The 24742-nt window shown below is 38.0% G+C and overlaps 1 protein-coding gene across 7 annotated transcripts in view; it reads left to right on the forward strand.

The window, feature by feature from the left end:
- Positions 1-24742, forward strand: part of CDK14 (cyclin dependent kinase 14) — a 704495-nt gene that overhangs the window by 81499 nt on the left and 598254 nt on the right. The window contains exon 3 of one of the 7 annotated variants that reach the window (XM_047831011.1): positions 716-745. The exons of the other annotated variants lie outside the window; for them this stretch is intronic. Within the exon in view, the coding sequence (XP_047686967.1) occupies positions 716-745 (30 nt within the window). The remainder of the gene's footprint in view (positions 1-715; positions 746-24742) is intronic. 7 annotated transcript variants of the gene reach the window in all.

The following is a 24742-nucleotide window of genomic DNA, read 5'->3' on the forward strand; positions in this document are numbered from 1 at the left end:
ATTTAAATCAGTGCTTATTATCTTTTATCTTGTTTAAAAACACAACTCCTGCACCTTGAAATCCAGTGATGATTTCACCTAGAGGGTTGAGTTACTGAGTATGTGGTGTTAGAGGGACGGACCTCTGTCTCCCTCTTTGCCGTCATCAGAAGTCCTGAAGCCCCTATGCATGCTGGCTCCTGCAGGCAAGAGTGGCACTGCATAATCATAGTAGATTTTATAGGGCTTCAGAGTTCACAAAACAATTTCATATGTTATTTCAGAAAATTCTTGCAACAACCCTGTGAAGCAGTGGATAAGTATTTTCATCCCTGTTTTGTAGAGGAGGAAATTGTGTTCCAAGAAGGTGAGCACTGTGCCCCAGGCCACAATTTTCTGTTCTCACAGTGGAGCTGGGTCTGGAGACCAGGTTTACTGCCCTCCTACCTTCACCTCATTATTCTGCTTCACCTGACGAAGTCAGGATTTAAGGGCATTGCATTCAGGGTCAGACTAGGGGAGGCTGTGGCCTAAATACCCTAGAAATATGGATTTCAAAATGATAGTTATTGCCTCAGTATTTTAACATTACTGACAAATAATACAAGGTACCCACTAATTTGTCCATTCAGACAAATGCTTTTTACTTTCCATATATTCCGTGACAGACTTACAGACCTGAATGCTTGAATTTACATAGCTGTGAAGAGCATAAATCCTATTTTGTATTCTTCAGATGCCTCAAGAGTCACCAGCTCAAACTATGGTACGAATATTGACAGCTTGGCTAAGAGGGAAGAAAGGAGAAGTGGCTAGCAACAATCCTCTAGAGAATAAGAAGACAGTACGATATTTTGGACAGCATTATAAACCCCGGCAAGGCTTTGGTGAAAACAGGAAGCTGTTGATGGGAAGAAGTTAGTGTTGGATATGGATTTGAATCTGTGTTCTGCCACTTAGTAGCTTTGTCATGATGAACACTAAGTCTCTGGATCCCAGTGTCTGAGTATCGTTATCTGAGAGTAGAGGCTGTGAGGCAGCTTCATAGATTGGGCAAGAAGTCGGGGTGCTCCAGCCGAGCAGCCAGGTGTCATAAATCCGCAGTCATGTCCAGGCTCCAGCACTTCTGGACTGTGTGATACCTAACCTCCCCATGCATCTGGAACAGGGGGATAATACTAATACCTGCCTTGTAGGGTTGTTAGAATCACATGAGTTTTAATACACGTAAACTCCTTAGAAAAGTGAGTGGCTCAAGGTGAATTCCCTATTAGAAGTTAGTTATTTTTAAGTGAGTTAAGGTAGGGAAGTGCCTGGTGCCTCTGTTAAGTGCTCAACATGTTATTTTCTTTTTCTTCTATATAGATTTGTTAAGATTAAGGCTAATGAAAGGCATTTAAAAACCACTAGCATATAATGTTTTCGTATTTTATCAGATTTCATTTATGTAGTTATTGGCCCCTTACACCTTAGATATTTATTTTTTTTAAATGTGATCTTTTTGTACTGTTAATCACTTAAAATACTGTGTTATATCATGTCTAGGAAATTCATTATAAGCCTTTCGAAGAGAGAAGGCTTTGTGATAAAAGCCAGCTGCCCAGACATTTCCACCCTCCTCACCCATCCCCCAGCAGCCTGCAGAAGCAGCGTGTTGGCAGAGATCCAGATTTCCTAAGTGATGGGATTGTTCCAGGGGCCAGGAATGAGAGGAATCTGCCCAGATTGGAGATGGCTTTGGCTACTTTGCTTGCTTCATATTCGTAGTCTCCTTCCCAAACTGACCCAGCACCATTTTCCAGTGTTGGGGATATTGTTTTAACACCGCTGTGTGTATGGAGGTCTTCGTATTAAAGGAAATGATTTTTGAATCTATTGTTTAATTCCATGGAAGTTTTTCTGTTTTTTTCTGTACCCTGGAAGATGAGCTGTGAGTTGAGCTGTGAGTTCATTTTAATTTATACTTCCCTCCCTCCAAATCAATATGGTCCGCCTCTGGCTGTTTTCCAAGTGTAGCACCTTTCTTGATCTGACTCAAGTGCTAAGACTGTGGTTTCACCTTCCCCATTTTATAGAGCGTTGGGAAGGCTTAGTTATCTGACTGGCTTAGGCCAGGAAATTATTGGCTATTGTCAGTGGAATTTGTTTATCTTTTCCACTCCTCTGCATTCCTAGTCTCTGAGAGAAGTCATCATCACTACGATTGCACTTCAGTGCACTTCAATTTCTACAACTCCTCTCCTTTGTCTATTTTTATTAAACGCTTGATATTTCTCTCTTTTTGGATACAAATTCATACTCCCTCCCCTCCATGCAGACATTTCAGAAAGGGGTCCGTTTATCAGCATTTGTTAAAAAAAAATCTGAACACCTCTTCTGGCACCTTTGTATTTGGTTGCTGCCTAAGTACATGTTTTCTTCAGGTATCCTCTAAGATTTAGGATATAACTGTCTTCTTTTTTAAGTTATGGTTGATGCATGCATCATTCTAATGAGCTTCTAGACTAGCACTGTCCAACAGAACTAATGCAAGTCACATACAATTAAAAGTTTTGTAGTAGTCATATTACAGAAGTAAAAGAAATCGGTTATTTTAATTTTAGTATGTATGATTTAGCCCAACATATCAAAATATTATAATTTGGGCATGTAATCAGTATAAAATTATTGATATATTTTATAATTTTTTGTACTAAGTTTGCAAAATCTATTTGTATATTTTATACTTACAGCTTATCTGTTTGGAGTAACCACATTCATGTGGTCAGTAGCCATATGTGGCCATATGTCATATGTCACCACGGATCTATACTGGAACTTTTCTTATGTCTCAGAGGGGCATTGCATTGTACTGGCAGTTATTTCCCCATCACAGTGGCTTAGAAAACAGGCATGAATCTGTACCTCATGTCTTTGCCCATAATTAACATGTATCTAGAGAGATTTCCTTTGTTAGAAAAACTATTGTGGGATGAAATATCGTAAAACATGAGTTCAAAGCAGCATGTGTCAAGTCCTCTAAACAGTGGGCTGACTTACTGACTGCTAGTGATAAAAATTGCTCTGTCTTATGGCAGTACTTAGCACTCAGAACAAGACTCAGCATTTAGCACAGTCCCTGGATGCATTCTCTCACCTAGAAGCTGTGGAACTCAGTTTTATGCTGCTGAAGGCTACTGCAAAGCTGGGAATGTTGTTTGTGATTGACACTTCACTGTCTTTCTGTGCTCCTCATCCCCCATGACTTTTCAAGGTCATGAGGTTTAAAGGGTGAAAGGTGATTGATGTTTAGGATGCCGGCTCATATGCTTGATGCTTCATCTTGTGTCCTTATTTTTCCAGGACCCGTCAATTAGCTTCTTTGAGAAAATGGTTATTGAGTGTTAAAGACCATTACTGAGTCTGAAATGTAGATGGTTGTGGCTGAATTTCAGTCATTAGGAAGGTCAGTATAATCTATTCTAGTACAGTGTTTCTCAAACTTCAATGTGGATGAGAATCACCTGGGGATCTTATTAAAGTGGGATTTTGATGCATAGGAATGAAATGGGGCCTGTGACTTTGCATTTTTCAAAAATTCTCAGGTGATTCTGATGCTGCTGGTCCACAGACCACACTTGAGTCGTAATGATCTTATATTATGGTAACAAAAATGCCAATCTTTGATAAGTTTTTATCAAACTTCAGCAAAAGAGAAAAATCATCATGTAGTAAAGTGAGATTTTCCACTGCTTTTGTTTTATGTTTTTATAAATTCAAAAATAATTTCTTTCCTTCTTGTTACCATGGTGATTGTAAATGGTAGTTATCATTAAAAAAAACCCCTTTCATTGCAAAATTTAAACACTGACAAACCTATTTATGTCTCCAAGCTAATTAAAGAAACAATTTTACTGATCCACAAACTACTAAAGTCTGATGCTACCCCACCACCTAAATTATCAGTTTATAATTTTCTTTTATAGCACTCACAGTATTTTGTATTGATAGAATTACTTGGATAGTTGTTTAATGCCACTTTCACCACTGTGCTCTAAGCCGTATATTTCTCCTACTTCCTAGCACTGTGTCTGATACCCTGTTAGGCCCCAGTCAGTGGTTTTGGGAAAGTCTTATTCAGTGGGTCTTAGTGGGAGAGGTACTGCCCCTGTTCAGGGAGTGTTTTGGAAACTGGTGGGAACTAACTTTGGTTGTTCAAAATAATGGAATGTGCTACTGGTGTTTCATGGGTGGAGGATCAGAGGATTCTGGAGAGTATACAAAAAACAGCCATCCAGTGAAAGCTTATTCTGTTCATTCTGCATAATTTTAGAATGTCCCTATTGGAGATTCAGTTGATGAAAAACCTAACCCTGTGCAACATATGAAACAAAACCTTTTTGGGGGCCCAGTTTTAATATATTCTGAAAATTTCGGGAATGTAATTGCTAAGTATGTCAGAAGTTGTGCTTGATTTTTTTGGTGCTATCCCATGGACAGGTCCACCATTTTGACAAATCCCATCACCAGTAGCAGTGCTGTTTCTGGTATTTAAATTGTACCAGTACACATTTGTGGGTAGTGTGATAATATATGGATATACATACACGTACACACATACATATTCAGCCCTTATTTTAAAATGTCCTTTACAGAATATTGAAAATATTCAGATGAATGTCTTTTTTTTTTAAATTTTAACTTGTTTTATTTTTTATTTTTTAAAATTTACATCCAAATTAGTTAGCATATAGTGCAACAATAATTTCAGGAGTAGATTCCTTAGTGCCCCTTACCCATTTGGCCCATCCCCCCTCCCACAACCCCTCCCGTAACCCTCAGTTTGTTCTCCATATTTGAGTCTCTTCTGTTTTGTCCCCCTCCCTGTTTTTATGATTTTTGTTTCCCTTCCCTTATGTTCATCTGTTTTGTCTCTTAAAGTCCTCATATGTGTGAAGTCATATGATTTTTGTCTTTCTCTGACTAATTTCACTTAGTATAATACCCTCCAGTTCCATCCACGTAGTTGCAAATGGCAAGATTTCATTCTTCTTGATTGCTGAGTAATACTCCATTGTATATATATACCACATCTTCTTTATCCATTCATCCATTGATGGACATTTGGGCTCTTTCCATACTTTGGCTATGTGTCCCTTCGAAACAGCACACCTGTATCCTGTGGATAAATGCCTAGTAGTGCAATTGCTGGGTTGTAGGGTAGTTCTATTTTTAGTTTTTTGAGGACCCTCCATACTGTTTTCCAGAGTGGCTGCACCAGCTTGCATTCCCACAGATGAATGTCTTTTAAAATCAAATTTAATCATTAAAAATGGTTGCAGGCATCCTACTACTTCATTAAATTATTTATTGTAGTTATGTTTGTTTACATATTAAAGTATATATACATGTGCATACATATAGTTTACACACATGAATGACAGTGAAAATTACTCCCCTTTATATTACAATTTTCTGTCTGTGTGTGTAATCACTATCTCTGGATTTCAAACGTTTGCTGTCAAAGGGTGGCACTGATCTGATAGAGCTGAAAACCCCTGTCCTTATGGAGCATCATGGAATCCAGCATTCTTGCATTCTGGCTTCGGCTGATTTCTCCAAGCCACTCATTTAATGTCTCTGAATTCGCTGGGTGATGTACATCATACAAGTTGTCATGTTTCGTGAATGACAGAACGTGCGGTGAAACGCCCTAGCTGACTTGGTAATTGTCTGTCCAGAACCCTTGCGAAAGGCAGACTGCTCACCTGAGAGCCACTGTTGCGGTTCCCTTGCATTTTCAGTCTGGGAAGACAGACCCTCATGGAGGAAGGGATTTGCCAAATGCTGACATGTGATAGGATTTGGGGAGTGCTGGTAGTGGTAGTGGGGATGTTTTAATGAGTTAAAGTTCAAGTTTGTTGAGTGAATACAGGTGGATTATGTTTTAGCTTTCCAAGAAGAATTTCAGATACTTAGACCAGGGGCCATTATTTTGAGAGTTTTTGGACACTTACATATCTGTCTGTTAGAGAGTGATTAACAGTAAAACCCATTGAGCACCTGGGTGGCCCAGTCGATTAAGCATACAACTTCAGCTCAGGTCATGATCTCTCGGTTTGTGAGTTCAAGCCCTGCGTCAGGCTGTGTGCTGACAGCTTAGAGCCTGGAGCCTGCTTTGGATTTTGTGTCTCCCTCCCTCTCTGCCCCTCCCCTGCTTGTGTATGCATGCACTCTTTCTCTCTCTCAAAAATAAGTAAATAAACATTAAAAAAAAAAACCATTAAGGCCCACAAACTGGGGAGATTGTGTGTCTTTCTCAGCAGTTGGCTTGGGTGGGCTATGAGGCACAAAGGCTGCAGGGGAGCACACAGTGTATACGTGGTGCCAGGAAAGGCTCCTGGGACTTAGTTGGAGAAAGATGGCGGTACGTTCCACAGCAGAAAGCCCCTTTGAACACAAATAATTCCAGTTGGTTTAGCTGGCTAGAATGTTCCTCATTAATTGGAACTAGAAAGATATAGGAGGCTGGCTCAAGGGTAAGTGGCACTAGAAAAAGTTCACTAAAGGTGAATCCTTTTAAGATGGATTCATGTCTCATAGGCATTGAGGGTTTAATTGGAATTTGGTCTTATAGAAAACAAACTAATAATCATGAAAATAAAGTTTGTTCCTGGGTTTTATTTGCAACTATGTGCTACTTTTTAGAAAAAAATAAAGTGTTTTTTTTTGATATTCTGAAATTTTATGATAAGACATACATTGCCCCTTGTTTAAGCATGATTATAAAGAAGATCCTTTGTATTTATTTTTCCAAGAGACTTAAAAAATTTGTAAAGCATTTCATTCTCTTTGAAAGCATAAATAAAATTATAGATTGTTTACATCTTTAATTGTTAATTATAAAGAGGATCCTGAGATCCTCATTTTCTGTGGTCTTGTATGTGAAAAGCAGTTTTCCAAAAATCACTTTCATTATTCTCATAAAATATTGTCTGTTTTGCAAGATTTGTAGCTGATTTGTTTGAATTTTCATGCCACTGACAGGAGAGCAGATAGGGAGGAATATTTGACTATAGAACTGATTGTATAAGTCATTGGTTCCCCAGAGAATATTTTTGAATTCTGACAACCTAAGTTTGGGGATAAATATTTGGGTCACAAGTCCCTTGGTAACTCTCAGATTCTTTGTGTATTTTGTGATGCCAGTTTGGCGTTAGAATCAAGGGCTGAAGTGTGTTTTTCCTCCATATGTCTATCACAGAATCTTATTCAAGGTAAGTTTTTAATAAATGCTGTTGAATGAAATTGTTGAGTTTATAGTCTTCCGTGATTGCATATTTGCAAAGTTTTTCCATGTTGCCCAAGGTTGTTGTAACATCTTTTTTATTGTATACTTCATAAGGTAACATTTTCATCTAAAATTTGGATCATAACTATTAAACATTTGCTTCAAAGAGAACACTTTGTTCGTTGAAATTAATAATAATTACACACACACACACACACACACACACACACACACACACACACTGGATAGCATCTGTGCAGGGATCTTTCCCCTCAATGTCATGAGCGATTCTGAATCAAGACCAAAGAGAGAAGCCTTGTAAATTATGAATATTCTGAAAACAATTAGGCATATTCTCCTGCTACAAAGATAACACCGGAGTTAATGGAAGCACCATAATATGCCTAGGGGGAGGTGTCATCAAGGCAAACATGTAGTTTGTCAAAGTGACATTTAGACGAGTATAAGCAGTATTAACTCAGGCATAAGCTCTTGTCAAATTTAAGTATGATTTTAAAAGTAGCTATTTTAGGTTTATTTGTATATTGTTGTCTAGTGTAGCAAGTGACTTGAAGCCATCAAACTTTTAGGGTAAAAGAAAATGACATAAATTTAATACACAGTTAGATCTCTTCTTATGAACTGCTGAACACAAACCTTTGTTATTTGAAATGTCTCGACTACTGCTTTGACCCATCCTATTTTATTATGAGATATTGGAGAAAGTAAGTTGCTTTCTCCACCCAAGATAACACTTCTGTCTTGTTTAGATAGAGGTGTTATCAAAGAGAGACTTTAGGGGCGCCTGGGTGGCCCAGTTGGCTGAGCGTCTAACTTCGGCTCAGGTCATGATCTCGTGGTCTGTGAGTTCGAGCCCCGTGTGGAGCTCTGTGCTGACAGCTCGGAGCCTGGAGCCTGCTTCGGATTCTGTCTCCCTCTCTCTCTGCCCCTCCCCCACTCATGCTCTGTCTCTCTCTCTCTGTCAAAAATAAATAAACCTTAAAATAATTTTTAAAGAAAGACTTTGTGTCCTAAAACAAATATTCATTATACATAATCATTTCAGGGAGTATAAGACCCTCTAATGCAGCTATCTTCCAATTGGGGAACATGTACACTTGGGCGAGTGCAAAGAGACTTTCCAAGAGATAGGTAGTCTAGATAGTTTTAAGAGAATCTCTTTTCAGGTCCTTAACTTTTGAGGTATTCTTTCTGAAAATTCATCTCCCTGAAAACACACCTACATCTGGGCATCATGCAGACTCTCCTTTCCCATGTTCCCTTCTCCCATAGACTTTTCCTGTTTTACAAAAAAACCCATTCTCCTCCATCTGTAACCTCGCTGTGGCATATTGGCCCCAGGTTTCCAAAGCCCTGATCATCAAATGAAGGATGGACGATTTCATAGTTTTGAGCCAGACGAATCTTAAGGCCTCTTAACCATCCCTTACCCCATCCATCCTATTAAGCAATGCATTGCCAAATAAATGTATTCCTTCTGATTAACAACTGTTTGTCACAGTAAACATCATATGTATTGTATCCATATTAATAATTATCATAATTTATAATAAAAATAGAAAAATTAAAAAATAGAAAAAGAATTATATTAACTGAATCCATAAGAAAAATATTAAAGCTTAGAGTTATGTTTTCACAGGAAGTCAAAGGCATTTAAAAATTCTGAAATATGTATGAAACTTCTTGTTGCAGAGAAGTGTGTAGAGTATTCATAAATCAATAAAAGACTTCCAAGCATAAATATATTAAGATGAAGTTCTGAGGGAAAAGAGGAATGAAATACAATTTCAAGGGGAAAAAGGAGTGGTGTAAATTTTCTTAGTACTTGTTCATGTATGTTTTATATGGATTATGGTAAGAATGAAATCTCCATGGTATTTAGGCTTCTCTGGACACATTTAAAAGAATAATGTTAAGAAATTGAAAAGATGGCCCACAGAATGGGTGAACATTTTTATGCATTGTATATCTTATAAGGGACTAGTATCCAGATTGTATGAAGAAGTACTACATCTCAATAATAAAAAGACAATCCAATTAAAAATTGACAAAGGATCTGAGTAGACATTTCTCCAAAGAAGATATGCAGATGACCAATAAACATATGAAAAGATGCTCAGCATCATTAGCTATCAGAGAATTGCTAGTCAAAACCACAGTAAGTACTACCTCATACCTACTCAGATGACTAGAATAAAAAAGACAATGACAAGTTTTGGTGAGGATTTGTATGGTGCAGCTGCTTTGGAAAATAGTCTGTAGTTCCTCAAATAGTTAAACATAGAGTTATGATTTGATCCAGTAATTCTACCCCTAAGTATATACCCAAGAGAAATAAGAACATGTCCACACAAAAGCTTCTTTATAAAGGTTCAGAGCAGCATTATTCATAATAGCTGCAAAGTGAGAACAGTTCACATGTCCATCAACTGGTGAATTGATAAGTAAAATGTAGTATGTTATTAGTTAATAAAAAGAAATGAAATACTGATAGGTGAAATGACGTGAATAAACCTTGATAACACTATGCTAATCACATACACTAGTCACAGGGGAGTACATATTGTATGATTCCGTTCAAAAGCATGTCCGAAATAGGCAACTCTATGGAGACAGGAAGTAGATTGATGGTTGCGAAGGGCTGGGTGGGAGGGCCATGAGAGGATTGGGGACTGACAACCATGAAATGTGAGCTTTCTTTTTGTGGTAATGAAAATGCTCAAAATTGATTGTGTTGATGTTTGCACAACTTTGTGAATATACTAAAAACCACTGAACCATATACTTTACATGGGTAAATTGTATGAATGTGAATTGCACTTCAGTAGAACTGTTTAAAGAAATAATGTAATAGTTTTATTTTTAAAATGTCCATGTTTGCAATATGCCAGAAGTGGCATATGTACTTTGCACCATTTAAATAAATTAATGATAAAGTGTTCCAAATGTAACCTTAAAAAGTGAAAAAAAAAAATAGTGCACCAAGTTTCTGTAGTCTTAAAGTATCAGTTCTTTGGTTGTATAATATTTCACTGAGTTAATGCATGATACTTTGCTCATTCTCCTCCTATTTAAGGACTTTCTTATATTTTGATATTTTAAATAATGAAAGTTTCTGTGACACTTTAGTAGTTTATTTATTTTTTTTCTTTTGACTGTTTCCTTTGGAAAATAATCCTAGCTGACTCTCTGGAATGAATAGATTGTTGAGATTTTAATAGGTATTGCCATGTCACTTTTCTGAAAGATTGAAGCATTTTTTGTCATTTAAGATAAAATTTTACCCTTGTGCTAAATATGTAATGTTCCTTATTGTAGGAAAAGTTTCTTTACATTATATTTCTTTGACTAAGCTGTTTTGAAACCTGTGTTTGTTTCCTATTATTACCTCATGAATGATAAGCATTTTATTTATTCAGAGCGCATTTTCTGAATACCCACTCTGTGTCAGGACTTGGGCTAGTTACTGGAGATACAAAGATGAAAAAGACTGATTATTTAGCCTGTGCATTCCAGACAATTTTGTCTCTCAGGGGGAGATAATTACAGTAGGTAAAATGAGGGCTTCAATCACAGAATAAAAAGGTGTTTGAGGAGGAACCTGGGAGATGGGCCAGTGTAGGAGGGGAGGTGGTATATGTGTGCAGCTTGGAAGGTGAACCATCCTTTGCTTGGAGGAGAGATGAGGGACAGAGAGAGGGCATTCTGAATGGGGTGAGCAAGAAGTCTCCAGAAGTTCCCTGGTCAGCTCCTATGCATTTCCTGTTTATTCACTAGTACATGCAGTTGTTGTTGATTTTAAATATGCTTCCACTCTTTGTATTCTATCATATATTAACATAAGTGTTAATTTTTGTCATGTTTAAGACAAACACTTTATTTTAGTCTGTTCTTTGACTTTATAAATTTTAGTTGCTTTTCATCTTTTACATTCTCATCACATAGGATTATGATTACTTGTTTTGATGTGCGCCATATGGAAATTTCTTAATTCATAAAGTTATAGATTTGGCTGATCTAACAGTAGCCAAATCTTGTTTCTGAAAGTGGTTTTCCACCGTGTGATGAGAAGAGTTGTGAAATATATGTGGAGCCCATATTTCCCACACCTATGCTCTTTTTTTTTTTGTCTGACCCCTTTATGATGATACAGCCTGGTATTCTGATGCCTGAGTCAGGAAACCAGGAAATCATATCCCTTTTCTTTCCCATCTTCTCAAAGTAAAGTGGCTTAATTTATTTGACCCAGAACCAAACCAACAATATTATGCTCCATGGATCTCTGGTGCCAGTAAAGGGACAAATGTGTTCACATCTCAACAGCCTGAGATTTTTATTCTTTCAGCAATAGAGTTGATACTAAGAAGTGAGAAGACTGGAACTCAAATGGGAATGGACTTGCTATGAACTGAATTATGGTCCCCCCCAAACTCCTGTGCTGAAGCCTTAATCCTCAATGTGACTGTATTTGGAGATAGGGCCTTTATGGAAGTAAAGTTAAATGAGGCAAAAAGGGGGGCTCTGCTCGGATAGGGTTAGTGTTATTATTGGATGACACGCTGGACAGCTTTCTCTCTCTCTCTCTCTCTCTCTCTCTCTCTCTCTCTCTCCCTCCCTCCCTCCCTCTCTCCCCACCTCTCTCCCTCCCTCCAATGTGAGGACACAGTGAGAAGGTGGTGGTCATCTGCAAGCCAAGAAGGGAGTCCTCACTGGAAACTGAACCTTGCCAGAGTTTGGTCTTGGACTTCCCAGCCTCCAGAACTGTTGTTTAAGTTGCCCAGTCTATGTTTTTGTTGTGACAGCCTGAGCAGTCTAAGACAGGCATAATGATAATACAGCAATTATTGACTGCTTAATATATATCAATTTTGGGTTTCTTTTCTTCGAAGTGTGAGTTAAGTCATATCTTTATTTCCATTTTACAAGTAAGGAATCTGATGATTAAGTAACTTGCCTCAGGTTTCAGTGCTGGGAAGGGAGTCTATAAATCCCTGTTGAGCTTATGTCCAATTTGAGGCAACAGCTCTATGTAGTTCATTTACAAATTGTAATGGGGATAAAGACCCAACAGTAACCACATGTGTAGATTACAAAGTGTTTTTCTGCTCAAAGAAGCTTGGCGAACTTATATCCTCTTCTTGGTGGTTGCACATTTAATACTTAAGTTTCAGAAATCCTTCAGTGAAGAAACTTGTTTAACTTTACCTTCATGTTTCTCAAATCATTTCCCAGGGGCAACCCAAGTGATTTGCCATGGAACATCATTTCTTGGACACCCATTTGGGCAGTACAGCCCAGAGGTCATCACATTCCTGCAGTGGCCACCAAAGGCCAGTTTAATTTATAATTTATACTTAAACATTCAACGAGCATGGATTGATGCTTATTATAATTTATTGAATTAAAAAATGTAATGAGACTATATGTTCATGTTATTTCAAAACATTCTGTTCATTTAGCTTTTACTTTTGCTAAAGGTTAGACAAAAAAAAAAACCAAAAAAAAAAACCAAGGTAGATAGTTACGAACTTTAGACTTCTTACCTCTAAGAAAGTAGATGCCTTTGTCAAAATGAGCTCCTTTGATTTTAGTGAGCACCTGCCCTGTGGCAGGCATTTTATAGGAAAGGATGAGTGTCCCAGTCTCAGAATTTACATTATATAGACTTGTGGAGATTAGGGGTTACATGTGTCCTTTTCAACATGTTTATGTATGTTTGTACAAATTATGATAGTGGGAAGGTTTTCTAAATATTATTACTTTGGACACTTGGCCTTTTCTTAAGCAACTCCTCAGTTTTTTCAGGCCATTAGTGTTTTGACTGTGGAAACTAACTTTGGGCCTGTCTTTGATTTACAATGTATCAGTCTATAAATAAATCTCATTTTTAATTATTAAAAAAAATTCCCTTTTTAACAACCTTAAAATGATTTAAAAGCTCCAAAAAAAACTGGTTAGACTGGTTCTGCAGCCCACCTCCTCCCCTTTTTTCTGTAACTCAAAAGGAGTTCTAAAATTCTAGACATTTGCCAGGTGTGAGTTGAGAAAGAATCTCAACATCTGGGAGAAGGTGTTGGTAAGGTTGTTTAGGGGGTTTTCTATCGAGTCTCATGATAGCATTGCTTAAATAATTTATTAGGAAAATTCTGGGTATTTTCCTCCTTTTTAAATAGGTTATAACACATTTGATGTCACTTAAATGAATGTTTTTAAACAGCTATAATTTATTTGTAGTTAGATGAACGAAAGTGCCCTCACCTGTTAGCAAATACAAGCCCATTTTAAGACATAAAGTTCTCATCTTTAACGTATTTGCCAGAAAAGAAAAGGAATGTACTTTTTGGAAGCATGTTGTCCTACATCGGTTTCCCTTCTATGTCACACACACAGAATAATTAACAGCTACTTACTAGACTTCTTTTAAGCAGATCACTGGTCTGGGAAGTGGTCACTTAGTCTCAGAAAGGGTTTGGTCAATGGAGAAGAAAATCACATCTGACATTTATGGGTAGAGGCAGTAGGCAGGAGCAGCCAGCTTTTTGACAGCAGTTATGTGCTCTGGATGACTCCCACCGGTTAGTAAGATGAATGCTGACTTCTTTTTATTTCTTTAACCTTGCCACTCTTTGCCTAAACATTCAAAGAAAGGCAATTCTATCACAGTTCATGAGTCACAAAGCTTACAGCAGGAGGATGTTCATCTTGGGGATGCCTCCAGTCCTTGAGTTAGTGGTTTGCATTAAGATGGCAAAAGAGCTTTCATTCTCTAATTAGTGGGAGGCACACTTGACAGTGTGAAGGACCTTTTTCTCCTGGAGATGATTTTTAACGGTTGAATGTGCATGTTGAGTGTTTTAAGCCCAAAGGCAGACTCTGGCTACTTTGGACTGCATTATAAAATTAGTTGAAAATAACTATAACTTAAACCTTTTATTCTTTTCTTCTCTCTCCACCCCCCCGCTCCCCCCCCACCCTAAGCTCTTCCCCTTACTTAAAAAAAAAAAAAAGGAATATATGCATGCAGTGCAAAAGAGAATAACAGTAGCATGTTTTTCTCCTCCCAGGTCCCTAGTACTCCTCCCTAGAGGCATCTGTGAACAGAATTTTTAAAACTCCTTTCTGACATTTTCTATGTTTATATGCCCCTCGTTATTTTTATGCAGTTGGGACATATTTTGTTTTTCTCCCTAACAGTTTCTTTTGAGGGAGTTTCATATTTGCCCATATGTAGATACAACTAATTCTGTTTATAAGTTGCATGCTCTTTATTGTAATGCTGCACTACAATTTATTTACCCATTTTTTAAATCAATGAACATTTAGGCCACTTAGAGAATTTTATCCTTACAAACAGAGGTGACCGGATAGTTTTGTTCACACCTGGGAGTGCCAAGTCACATAGGCTATGGACAGTTAAAGGTATAATATATTTTGCCAGGTTACCTTTCAAAGAGCATATGCCCTGATACACACTCACCTATCATGTCTGTGTCTCTATTCTTTGCCCTGATGTGTTTCCTGAAACTTGCAGATTTTTTCATCCTGGCCCATGAAAATTAATGCTTTCCTGGTTTTTTTAAATCTGCATTACTTTAATTATTAGTTAGGTTGAGCATCTTAAGTTTATGAGCTATTCTCTCTCTCTTTTTTTCTTTTTTCTGTGAACTCCAGGCTACTTTCAATACTTAGCTATACTTGATAATTGCTGCATGGTTTGGTTGGGGTTGGGGATACACAGAGACTTGTGTTATTAGAGACCTTGGAGGTCATACAGTCCCACCTTCCAATTGGTGTATTTTTTTTTTTTTTTCTAATCTTTGATCATCTGCTTGAATGCTTCCAGTATTAGGGGGCTTAAAACCTCATGGGCATCTAATTCCTCTGTTGGCTTTGGTTGACAGAAAATTCAAGATATGTTAAAAGAGTAGTGGAATAGATAGAGAGGGTGGGAGCAGCTGGACTCTTTAAATAAACCACATTAATGAGGCTGGAAGATTCCTTTAGGCCCAATGAGGGGACCAGGAGCAAGGCATGTTAAGTGAATCTTGTCCATCTGACTAAGGAATGAGAAAACATAACCAAGGAGGGCTTTTTGAGGGGATGTTTGTTATTGCTGTACAGTAAGTTATCTGTAAATATATGCCTTAAAACAACAATAAACATCTGTTAATTAAGGTTTAATTAGAGTAAATTAGAGTTTCTTTTGGTCAGGAATTTGGAGCAGCCTAGCTGGGTGGTTCTGGCTGTGGGTGTCTTGGAGGTTATCGTCAAGATGTTGCTGGGAGCTCAGTCATCTGAAGGCTGGACTGGCCTGGTGTGCTTGCACCATGGCTTGCTCACATGACTGATGGCAGAAGGCCTCGGTTCATTGCCACATGAACATCTGTGTAGAGCTACAGAGAATGTCTTCAAATTCTGGCAGCCCGCTTCTCCCAGGGTGCGTAATGGAAGAGAAAGCAAGATGGCATCTGTAGTATCTTTTATGACCTCAGAAGTCACACATGGTCATTTCTGCAATATCCTGTCAGTTACACAGGTCAGCCCTATTTAGCATGGGAGGGGACTACACAAGAGTGTGACTAGTAGGCGGCAGGGATCATTGGGTGCTTTCTTGGAGAGCAACTACCCTCTAGCCCCCAAAGATTCACATCTCTCTTACCTGCAGAACAAAATACGCTTCTCTCAGGAGCCCCAAATCTCATTACAATATAGAAGCCAGTTCTTTGTGTCAGAGAATTAAGAGATATTTAAACAGATTTTGGACATGCTAAGAATTTATTAAGAATTTTTCTTTGTTGGAAGAAATTGTTGTATTTGGGTGGTGTTCTCAATTAAAACAGTATTTCTGTATGAAAATTCTGGCCCAAATAAATAGGAAATAGATTTATAATCCTGACAGAGGAATGGAGTTCTAGTGAAATATTTCAACTTGTTCTTAGTCACAAAACCTTCATGACATTAACACTCAGAAATCAGAGTTAGGTTCTTGGAAAACACATATTGGAGAGCTCTCAGATTGAGGAACTTGAAACCAAATAGGGAAAATATAGATATCAAATTGTGCTGGCTATTTATTTGTGTCTTCAGCATCAAGCTCACCATTTCCTACTTTGTTTTGTAAGGCTGGGTCTGAAGCTCTGTGAAATCTACTTCCCAGATTTCCCTTTGCCAGCTGGATTCCTATTGGTTTCTGGCAGTAGGAGACACTGGTTGGAGATTGAAATGTAGGGGGGTGGGGAGGATTTTGCTGTTTTCCTCTCCTGTCAGCAGCGTTTCTCTTGTGGCCAGCTAATAGTTTCTTTAGGATTTTTTTTTTTTAAGAGAGAGAGAGAGAGAGAGAGAGAGACAGACAGACAGACAGACAGACAGACGGGAAGAGAATCCCAAGCAGCCTCCATGCCCAGCACAGAGCCCAATATGGGGCTTGCTCTCACCACCCTGGGATCATGACCCGAGCTGAAACCAAGAGTCAGGCACTCAACTGATTGAGCCTCTCAGGTGCCGCTCTTAGGCATTTTTAGTATCAACTTTGCCATGGCCCCAACCAAGGTCCAAATGTCAGTTATACTGTGTCCTGTTCCCCCTACCCTCCTTACAGTCCTCTTACCAGTTCCTACTCTGAGCACCCAGGCTCTGGTAGCCCCGCATCTTCCCTTTTATTTCTTCAGTCCCAAGGTTGTAGCTGTTTCTAACAGTTACTAATATTGGGGTTATGTCTCTGTTTCTGCTTTACTCATTCTGTCTCCTAGCACCTGTGTAATCACTTTCTTCTATTAAAGGTCTGCCATTTAAAATACCTTATGTCTTAGATTTCTGTGTTCCCACTGATTGAAAGAGTTATTTGGGTTTCTGGATGTGTCATCCCTCATAATTACTGTGACTTGTTCATGGTTAAGTTTTCTTTCTTGCAAGGTCATAGCTAGAGGTCACGGTCCTTCATCTGGTTCTCCAGATGTTTAGGGCTTTTCCGATTGTTAGTGCTCATAGTTGTTAACTTCATTTTATGGATCTGTACTCATGAACAGGCCTCCAGGATCCCTACTTGCTTGTTTCGATAGTGGTCTTAGAGATGCAAGTTATCTGAGATGCCTAAGCAATTTTCTTCAATCGACTTAAAAACAGTACTTTCTTCATTCATTCCCAGTACAAGGGAGTATAACTTCTGTCGTTGGCTCTACCTGGGGCTTTCCTAAGCACCTGCATTTTGAACCTCTGACCTCATAGACACTGCCCACTGGTGGGTGGCTGTTGGACCTGCACTTATTTTCCCTCTTCCTTTCTCTTTCCGGAGATTTTTATTCCTGCTCTGCTCTCTCCTTTCTTTCCCTTCTCCCAACTCCGCAGTTTTCTCTTTTTCTTATTATCCCTAGTGGGAATGCTTTATAGTTTGTACATATTAAAATTGGAAGCACTGGCTGAAAAGGTGTATCTGCTGAATTACTTGAATTTTATATCAGGAGGATTTCTGCATGAGGAAGCATAATTATATTAACTTATGAATGAAGTGAGCATTTTCTAGACCAGAGGAAAACAGCTAATGATTTCATTAGTGATACTTCTGTTTTGCAGGTGAACAAATTCACTAAACCTTTATACTTTTATTAGAGGGGTTTTGTGGTTTGTTTGTTTTAGTAAACATTTATCTTGTTGCTCTGTTTACACAGCACTATATTAGGTAGGTGCATGGGGAGACAGCAAAAGAGTGAAATGACCCAACTCTTGCCTGTCTTGAAAGACTATACTATGTACCTCGGGAGATAGAACACATACACTAAACAGCTTTGGGAGCAAAATAAGTGTAAGATGATGTGATAAAAACTGTACTTAAGTGTGTGTAGTGGGGCATGTAAAAACAGGGCTTCCGGTATACAGACACTAAGCACTTCATGTTGTCTCATTTAATCCTTACAAATCTTAAGCAGTTCCTCTAGTTAGTCCTATTTGGCAAGTGGTGAATCTGAGACTTAGAAGTATGAGGATAAACACCTACAGAGGGTGAATCTAAAGGCTGTAATGGGTAGGAGTGCCTCATTGGTTCAGTCATTAAGCATCTGACTCCGCCTCAGGTAATGATCTCACAGTTCGTGGGTTCGAGTCCCACATCAGGTGAGCTCGAGCCCCTCATTGGGTGAGCCCCGCTGAGCTCTGCTTTAGGTAAAACACAAGCCCCACTTTGGGTGAGCCCTGCTTCTCTCTCTCTCTCTCTCTCTCTCTCTCTCTGTCTCTCTCTCTCTCTCCCTCCCTCCCTCCCTCTCTCTCTTTGCCTCTTGCTCACTTGCAAACCGCCCCCCCCCCCACCAAATAAAGAGTATAATGGGTGGTAGTGAAAGTTGTGTGCACTTGTGCTTGTGTGCATTTGTGTTCTAAGATATGCCAGATGCCTTCTGTTTACTCCCCTGGATCCCTGTCCATTCTTCTCCAGCCTACTCTATGCCCTGAGTGGGTGACTTGTATGGATTACACCAGTGAACACCCTTGCCCTTTGGCTTGCAGACAGATTCGACTGATGGGGAGATCTCAGGAAATCTGAGGGCAGTGGAGAATGATGCTGGGTGTTTAGTCCTCCAGCTCTTCTCCACTAAGTCTCCTATTGGCTCCGTAGCACCCCCCTCTCCTCCCATCCTCCCTCTGTCCCCTCTCTGTCTCCATCTCTGTCTCCAAATTCCAAGCATCACCTCACTCCTTGACCCTTCCAGCACAGAGGGGTAGGGATTCCCCACTTAGTAGCACTAATCTTCCTCCTCAGCTTTAATAGTTGTCTCTTGATCAAACTCAGTTTGAATGTATTGCACCCATTTTGAGTGTATCTTGTGTTTCCTGTTGAGACTGATGTGAGAAAATACTTGTGAGGCCTTCCTCCTTTCCCTTCCTTCCTTCCATCCATTCTTTTTTCCTTTCTTCTTTCCTTCCTTCCTCCCTCCCTCTTCCCTCCTTTCCTCCCTTCCTCCTTCCCTCCCTGCTTTCCTTCCTTTCTTTAACAGTGTGTTCTGCATAGAAGATAAGAAATAGCCCAGACCTGGGCTCTGCTCTCAGGGAACTTACAATATGGCTTAAAATTTAATAATAACGGAAATGAAAACTAACAACGTCTATGAGAAACAGTGTCACTGAAGAGAGAATCTGGTGCATGCAGTGGGTTGATTACTCAATGCGAAATGTAGGCAGTTCACAGATTTGTTGCTTATTCTTCCTACTTGTCCATTAGCTTTGTCCCCAGGCCAGAAGTTTGAAATCTCATCTTTAGTAAAACAACATCAAAGACGGTGTAAAGTCTTTTTTAAAGAGTAAATAACTGGAAGTGTGCTGTTTAGAACTCATCATATTCACCAAAAAGGTAAATTTACCATAGGTGTTGTCAATAAAATAACTTCTCTACATGTATCCCTGGATTTAAGATGCATATGAAGTTTGGGAAGGTATATCAGTTTTTTTTTTTTAATTAAGAAACTGTTTTTTTGGAGCGATTTCAGGTTTATAGAAAAATTGAGCAGAAATTAGTTCTTGTATCACCTCACAAAACCCTCTATTTCCCCTTCCAGCTTCCCCTGTTTTTAACATCTTGCATTTAGCGCAGAACATTTGTTACAATTGATGGGCCAATATTAATTCATTAGTGTTAACTGAAGTCTGTAGTTTACATTAGGGTTCACTGTGTTGTCTGCTATATGGGTTTTGACAAATGTATGACATGTGTCCACTGTTACAGCATCATACAGAATAGTTTCATTGGCTTAAAAATCCTCTGTGCTCCACCTGTTCATCCCTTCTCCCTAACCCCTAAACTCCTGCCAACCATTCATCTTTTTACTGTCTCCATAGTTTTGCCTTTTCCAGAATCTTACGTAGTTAGAATCATATAGTATATATATATATATATATATTTTTTTTTTTTTTTCTCTTCAGATCACCTTCTTTTACTTGGCAATATGCATTTTAGGTTTCTTCCTGTATTTTTGTGTCTTGATAGCTCATTTCTTTTTATTGCTGAGTAATATTCCATTGTACTGATGTACCACAGTTTATCCATTTATCTACTGAAGGATATCTTGCTTTCAGATGTTGGCAACTATGAATAAAGCTGCTGTAAACATTTGTGTGCAGGTTTTTGTGTGAATATAAGTCTTGGACTGGTGTCTCAGAATTTAAGAGGTAAGTGGACATTGGGGAGGTCTATCAAGCTAGATTTTTTGTTTGTTTGTTTTTTTGTTTTTGTTTTTGTTTTTAACAGCTAGGAAAGTGTAGTTTTTGTCTCTGCCAATGTTCGGTTCTCACCCTGTTATAATGGTGTGGTTAATTAGATGACCGCTGAGGCAAGTACATAACATCAAAAGATAATACAGGAAAAGGAAGTATTTCTGGAGTAAACTGCACATTCTCATATGTGAAGTCCAGTCTCTAATCCTGAAAGGGGTTTCTTTGAACTAGTCAGAACCAAGGTCACATACTGGCTTCCTTGCCAGACACACTGAGGCTGAATTAATCACCTAATTAATCACATACTTTTATTTAGAACCTGAGAATTAGAGTTGAAATACAAACTGAATGCCTGATATACTAAATCAAGTATAAAATACTTATCTGTTTTGTAATTTTATATGAGCAATTTACATGATGACTTCTTTCAAATTGAGGAAAGTAAACACATTACAAATGCATATCTCGTGTATGAACACATCTTTGGGATGTTAATGTGGGTCTTCCTTGCTTTTGAGTAAGCAAAGAGCCATTCTTTCAACACTTCCTGTGGCCACCAATAATTCTGCCAAGGGGTCTGACATCCTGGGAATTTGCCAGCCTTTCTTCAGAGACTGACTCACGCTGAAACACCCTCATGGTTTCTAGTGGTCTGTTTAAATCTTCTGGTTCAGTGTATGTGGGTGCTGAGCCAGAACATACAAATTCCCATCTCAAAACTCCTGAGTGGTATAACTTCAAGAAAATCACTTCAACTTTTGTGTTTTAGAGAGTACCAAGCCTATCTCTGCTGCCTGGGGATATTATAAAGGTGGATTAGCCTATGTTTTTAAAGCACTTAAAGCTTCCCAGGGGAAAGTGCCTTGCAACTTGCAGGCATAATTGCTGGCTGTATTCCAGCTGGAATAAGGCAAGCAAAGTGCACTCACTTTAAAGCCAAATGCTCACCCTTTTCTTTTGAGAACTCCATTTAGCTCCTTTGTAGAGGTAATGTGTCTTGTATGTGAAAGCATTTGAGTTGTAGGGGGGGATATTTGCATTATTATTCAATATTCCATCATAGTTTTGGACTCATTATCATTTTGTATCTGAACATTTTGTATCATTTCGTATGATATACAGACATCATACACAGTGGCTCAGAATCTTCCTTAGCCTAAATGAAAGTGGACAGGTGCTTCTCCATATTTCTGAAGAGCACTTACACTAAGCTTCTTGATCCAGTTTTTCCTGTTTACTGGAACTATTCCAGCCTGCAACATTCTGCATGTGGTTCAGAGCATCCAATGTGATAATAAAAGTGAGACACATTGTGGAATGGCTTTCTAATTTCTTACAATTATTAATAAAAATCATAAACAAGAAGATTGTTTATATTTATAAAATATTTTTTTTGTTTCATAGAAAGTTAACGGTTAAAATGTCACACAACGTTTCACTGCTCTTGGAGATTTAAGTCTCCTGTGTTGATATCAACAGATAATGTGTGAATTGGAAATAGGTGCAGAGAAGCAGATATTTTCATTTTTCTCCTTTAAAAAATTATTTATTTTTTAATTTACATCCAAGTTAGTTAGCATGTAGTGCAGCAATGATTTCAGGAGTAGACTCCTTAATGCCCCTCACCCATTTAGCCCATCCCCCCTCCCTCTGTTCTCCATATTTAAGAGTCTCTTCTGTTTTGTCCCCCTCCCTGTTTTTATATTATTTTTGTTTCCCTTCCCTTATGTTCATCTGTTTTGTATCTTATCGTCCTCATATGAGTGAAGTCATATGATATTTCTCTGAGAAATCGGTATTTTAAACTATTTTCTAAAAAAAATAATTTATGGGGGAGAAATTGGTGTCACAAACATTTGGCTGATTGCAGAGATCACTGTTGTTCATTTACTTAATTCCTTCTCTTTTTTGTTCTGTAGTAATAGATTATCATAGTTTTACACTTTGAAAGTGCTTATTTGATAGCCCAGACCATTCACTGTGATAAGGACCTTATTTGCAGTTTGATTTATTTTTGTTTCTTCTTGTTTGAAATATATTTTGTAAATTTTCAGCGATTCCATTTTTTCCTCCACCTTATTACTGTCATGACAGAACTTTCAGTAGTTGATGCTAGCAGTTTCTTAAGTTAGATGTAGAAGTTTAAAACTGGATATAAAGTTTAACACGTGATAGTTCTTTTGAGCATCTTTAGGTCTCTAGTGAAGGGATGGGAAAAATCTAGAACTACAGAAATTCATTCTTTTGGTATTTTTCTGGATCTGTGCTAATACTATAGTTACTAGATGCCAGTGACTATTAAGTGTGTGAAATGTGGGTTATGGGACTGAGAAACTAAATTCTTAATTTTAATAAATTTAAATTTAAATAACCACATGGATATGTGGGTAGCACAACACAAGTGAGTCATTTGGTTACTAAAGGCTTGCCTTAAATTTTATCTTAATGTTCCGGCAGATGTAGCAAAACAACACAAGTAAAAATTGACCCATTTGTTTACTTTGTGCTAGAGATTTCACTGATATTTAATTTTTATAATCTATAACAACTCTGTGAGCTCCTCTTTTACTGGGAGGGGCCCAAGGCCCAGGGAGCATAAGTAACTCAACCAAGGTCATAGAGATACTCCACCCTTGCTCTTTCTGTTTTGTCACAGGATGTAATTTTGGTTCAAATTGTGACAATTTATTTTGTAGAACACCTCTATTTGGGTTTGTCTGATGTTTTCTTCTGATTATATCAAAGTTTTATAATATTTTCATCACCCCAAAATGGAACTCCATGCCCACCAGCAGTTTCCCTCCAGTCCCTGGCAACCATATTTCTTTCTCCATAGATTTCCCTATTCTGAAGATTTCACATAAATGTAATCATATGCTACTATATGGTCTTGGTGATTGGCTTCTTTCATTTAACATAATGTTTTCAAGGTTCATCCTTGTTGAAGTATATATCAGTACTTCATTCCTTTTTATGGTTGAATAATACTACATTACAGTTGGTGGAGACATGGATTGTTACCACTTCTTAGTTATTATGAATAATGCTGCTGTAAACATTCATGTACAAGTTTTTGTGGGGACATATGCTTTCATTTTGCTTGAGTACATACTTAGGAGTGGAGTTGCTGGGTCCTGTGGTTACTCTATGTTTAGCATTTCTGAGGCAGGGGTAGTTATTTTTTGATAAATGTGGTTGTTCTCTGTTTTTTCTTATGGTTTCTGTCCACTAGCGAATTAGGGTTGCAGTGGAGTGTAGATTCAAGATAACAATAATAATGTATCTGGTACCCTCCTTTAGTATCACATAAAACATTAAAAAAAAATAATCAATACATGTTTTCACATTTCTGCACATACATTTGGGATTAAACAAATGGATGACATTCTTCCTCTTATAACTTTCTTCATACTTTTGTTTGAAAAAAATATATAGATTGGTAGTTATTTAAGCTCTATTCCCAATACAGTGTGGATAGTAGGAGTCTATAGATTGTTGATAGAATATCAGTTGAAATATGAATTTTTACTTTTGAGTAAGTATTAGAGATAGCTGTAGGGAAAATTTATGAACTTGATACAGGAAAGTTTCTGTTGGTTTATGACACTTTTCTAGGCTTTTACTGTGTTCAGACCCTAAAGGGTTGGGCTACATGCCTCTCTGCTGATCTGTGTGCAAGAAACAGCAGAATTTTAAGGCAATGTAAGCTTTTTTTTTTTTTTTCAGTAAGTAGACATTTCTTGCTGAGATGACAGAAGTCTGAAACTACTTTTTGAAAATATGCATAGTTTAACTCTGTGAATGTTGCCAGAAATGATCTTATTAAAATAAGGTTATGATGTACTTTGGCCTACAAGAATATAACTCTGAATTATAGTGTAGTCAATTTAAAAAGGAAGCAACAATCCTGAGGTAAGAATCTCCACACTTGTGAACTTTTCCTAATTTCCCCTGTTGAATATAGGTATTTCCGATTGTGCATTTTCTGTGCTAGGTGCTAAGAAAATCATAAACATATGTATGTTATTCTTGTCTTTAAGGAGCTTATGCAAATGATGATATAAAGCAGAAATGAAGGAAAGGGTTCCAAGAATGATACAAAGGAATGTGGAATGTTTCACGTGGTTCAGAAAGAACTCTGCAGGCTGGGGTCCTCCGATGGGTTGGAATCCTGGAGCTTGGGATTGCATGTGTGAGTGTGTGTGTGTAAATCTTTTGGGTTGACTCCTTGTTGTTTTAAGATTTTTTTATTTAGAATAGTTTCAGGTTTACAGTACA

Source organism: Prionailurus viverrinus, chromosome A2 (genome assembly GCF_022837055.1).
Source record: "Prionailurus viverrinus isolate Anna chromosome A2, UM_Priviv_1.0, whole genome shotgun sequence".
Classification (NCBI taxonomy): domain Eukaryota; kingdom Metazoa; phylum Chordata; class Mammalia; order Carnivora; family Felidae; genus Prionailurus; species Prionailurus viverrinus.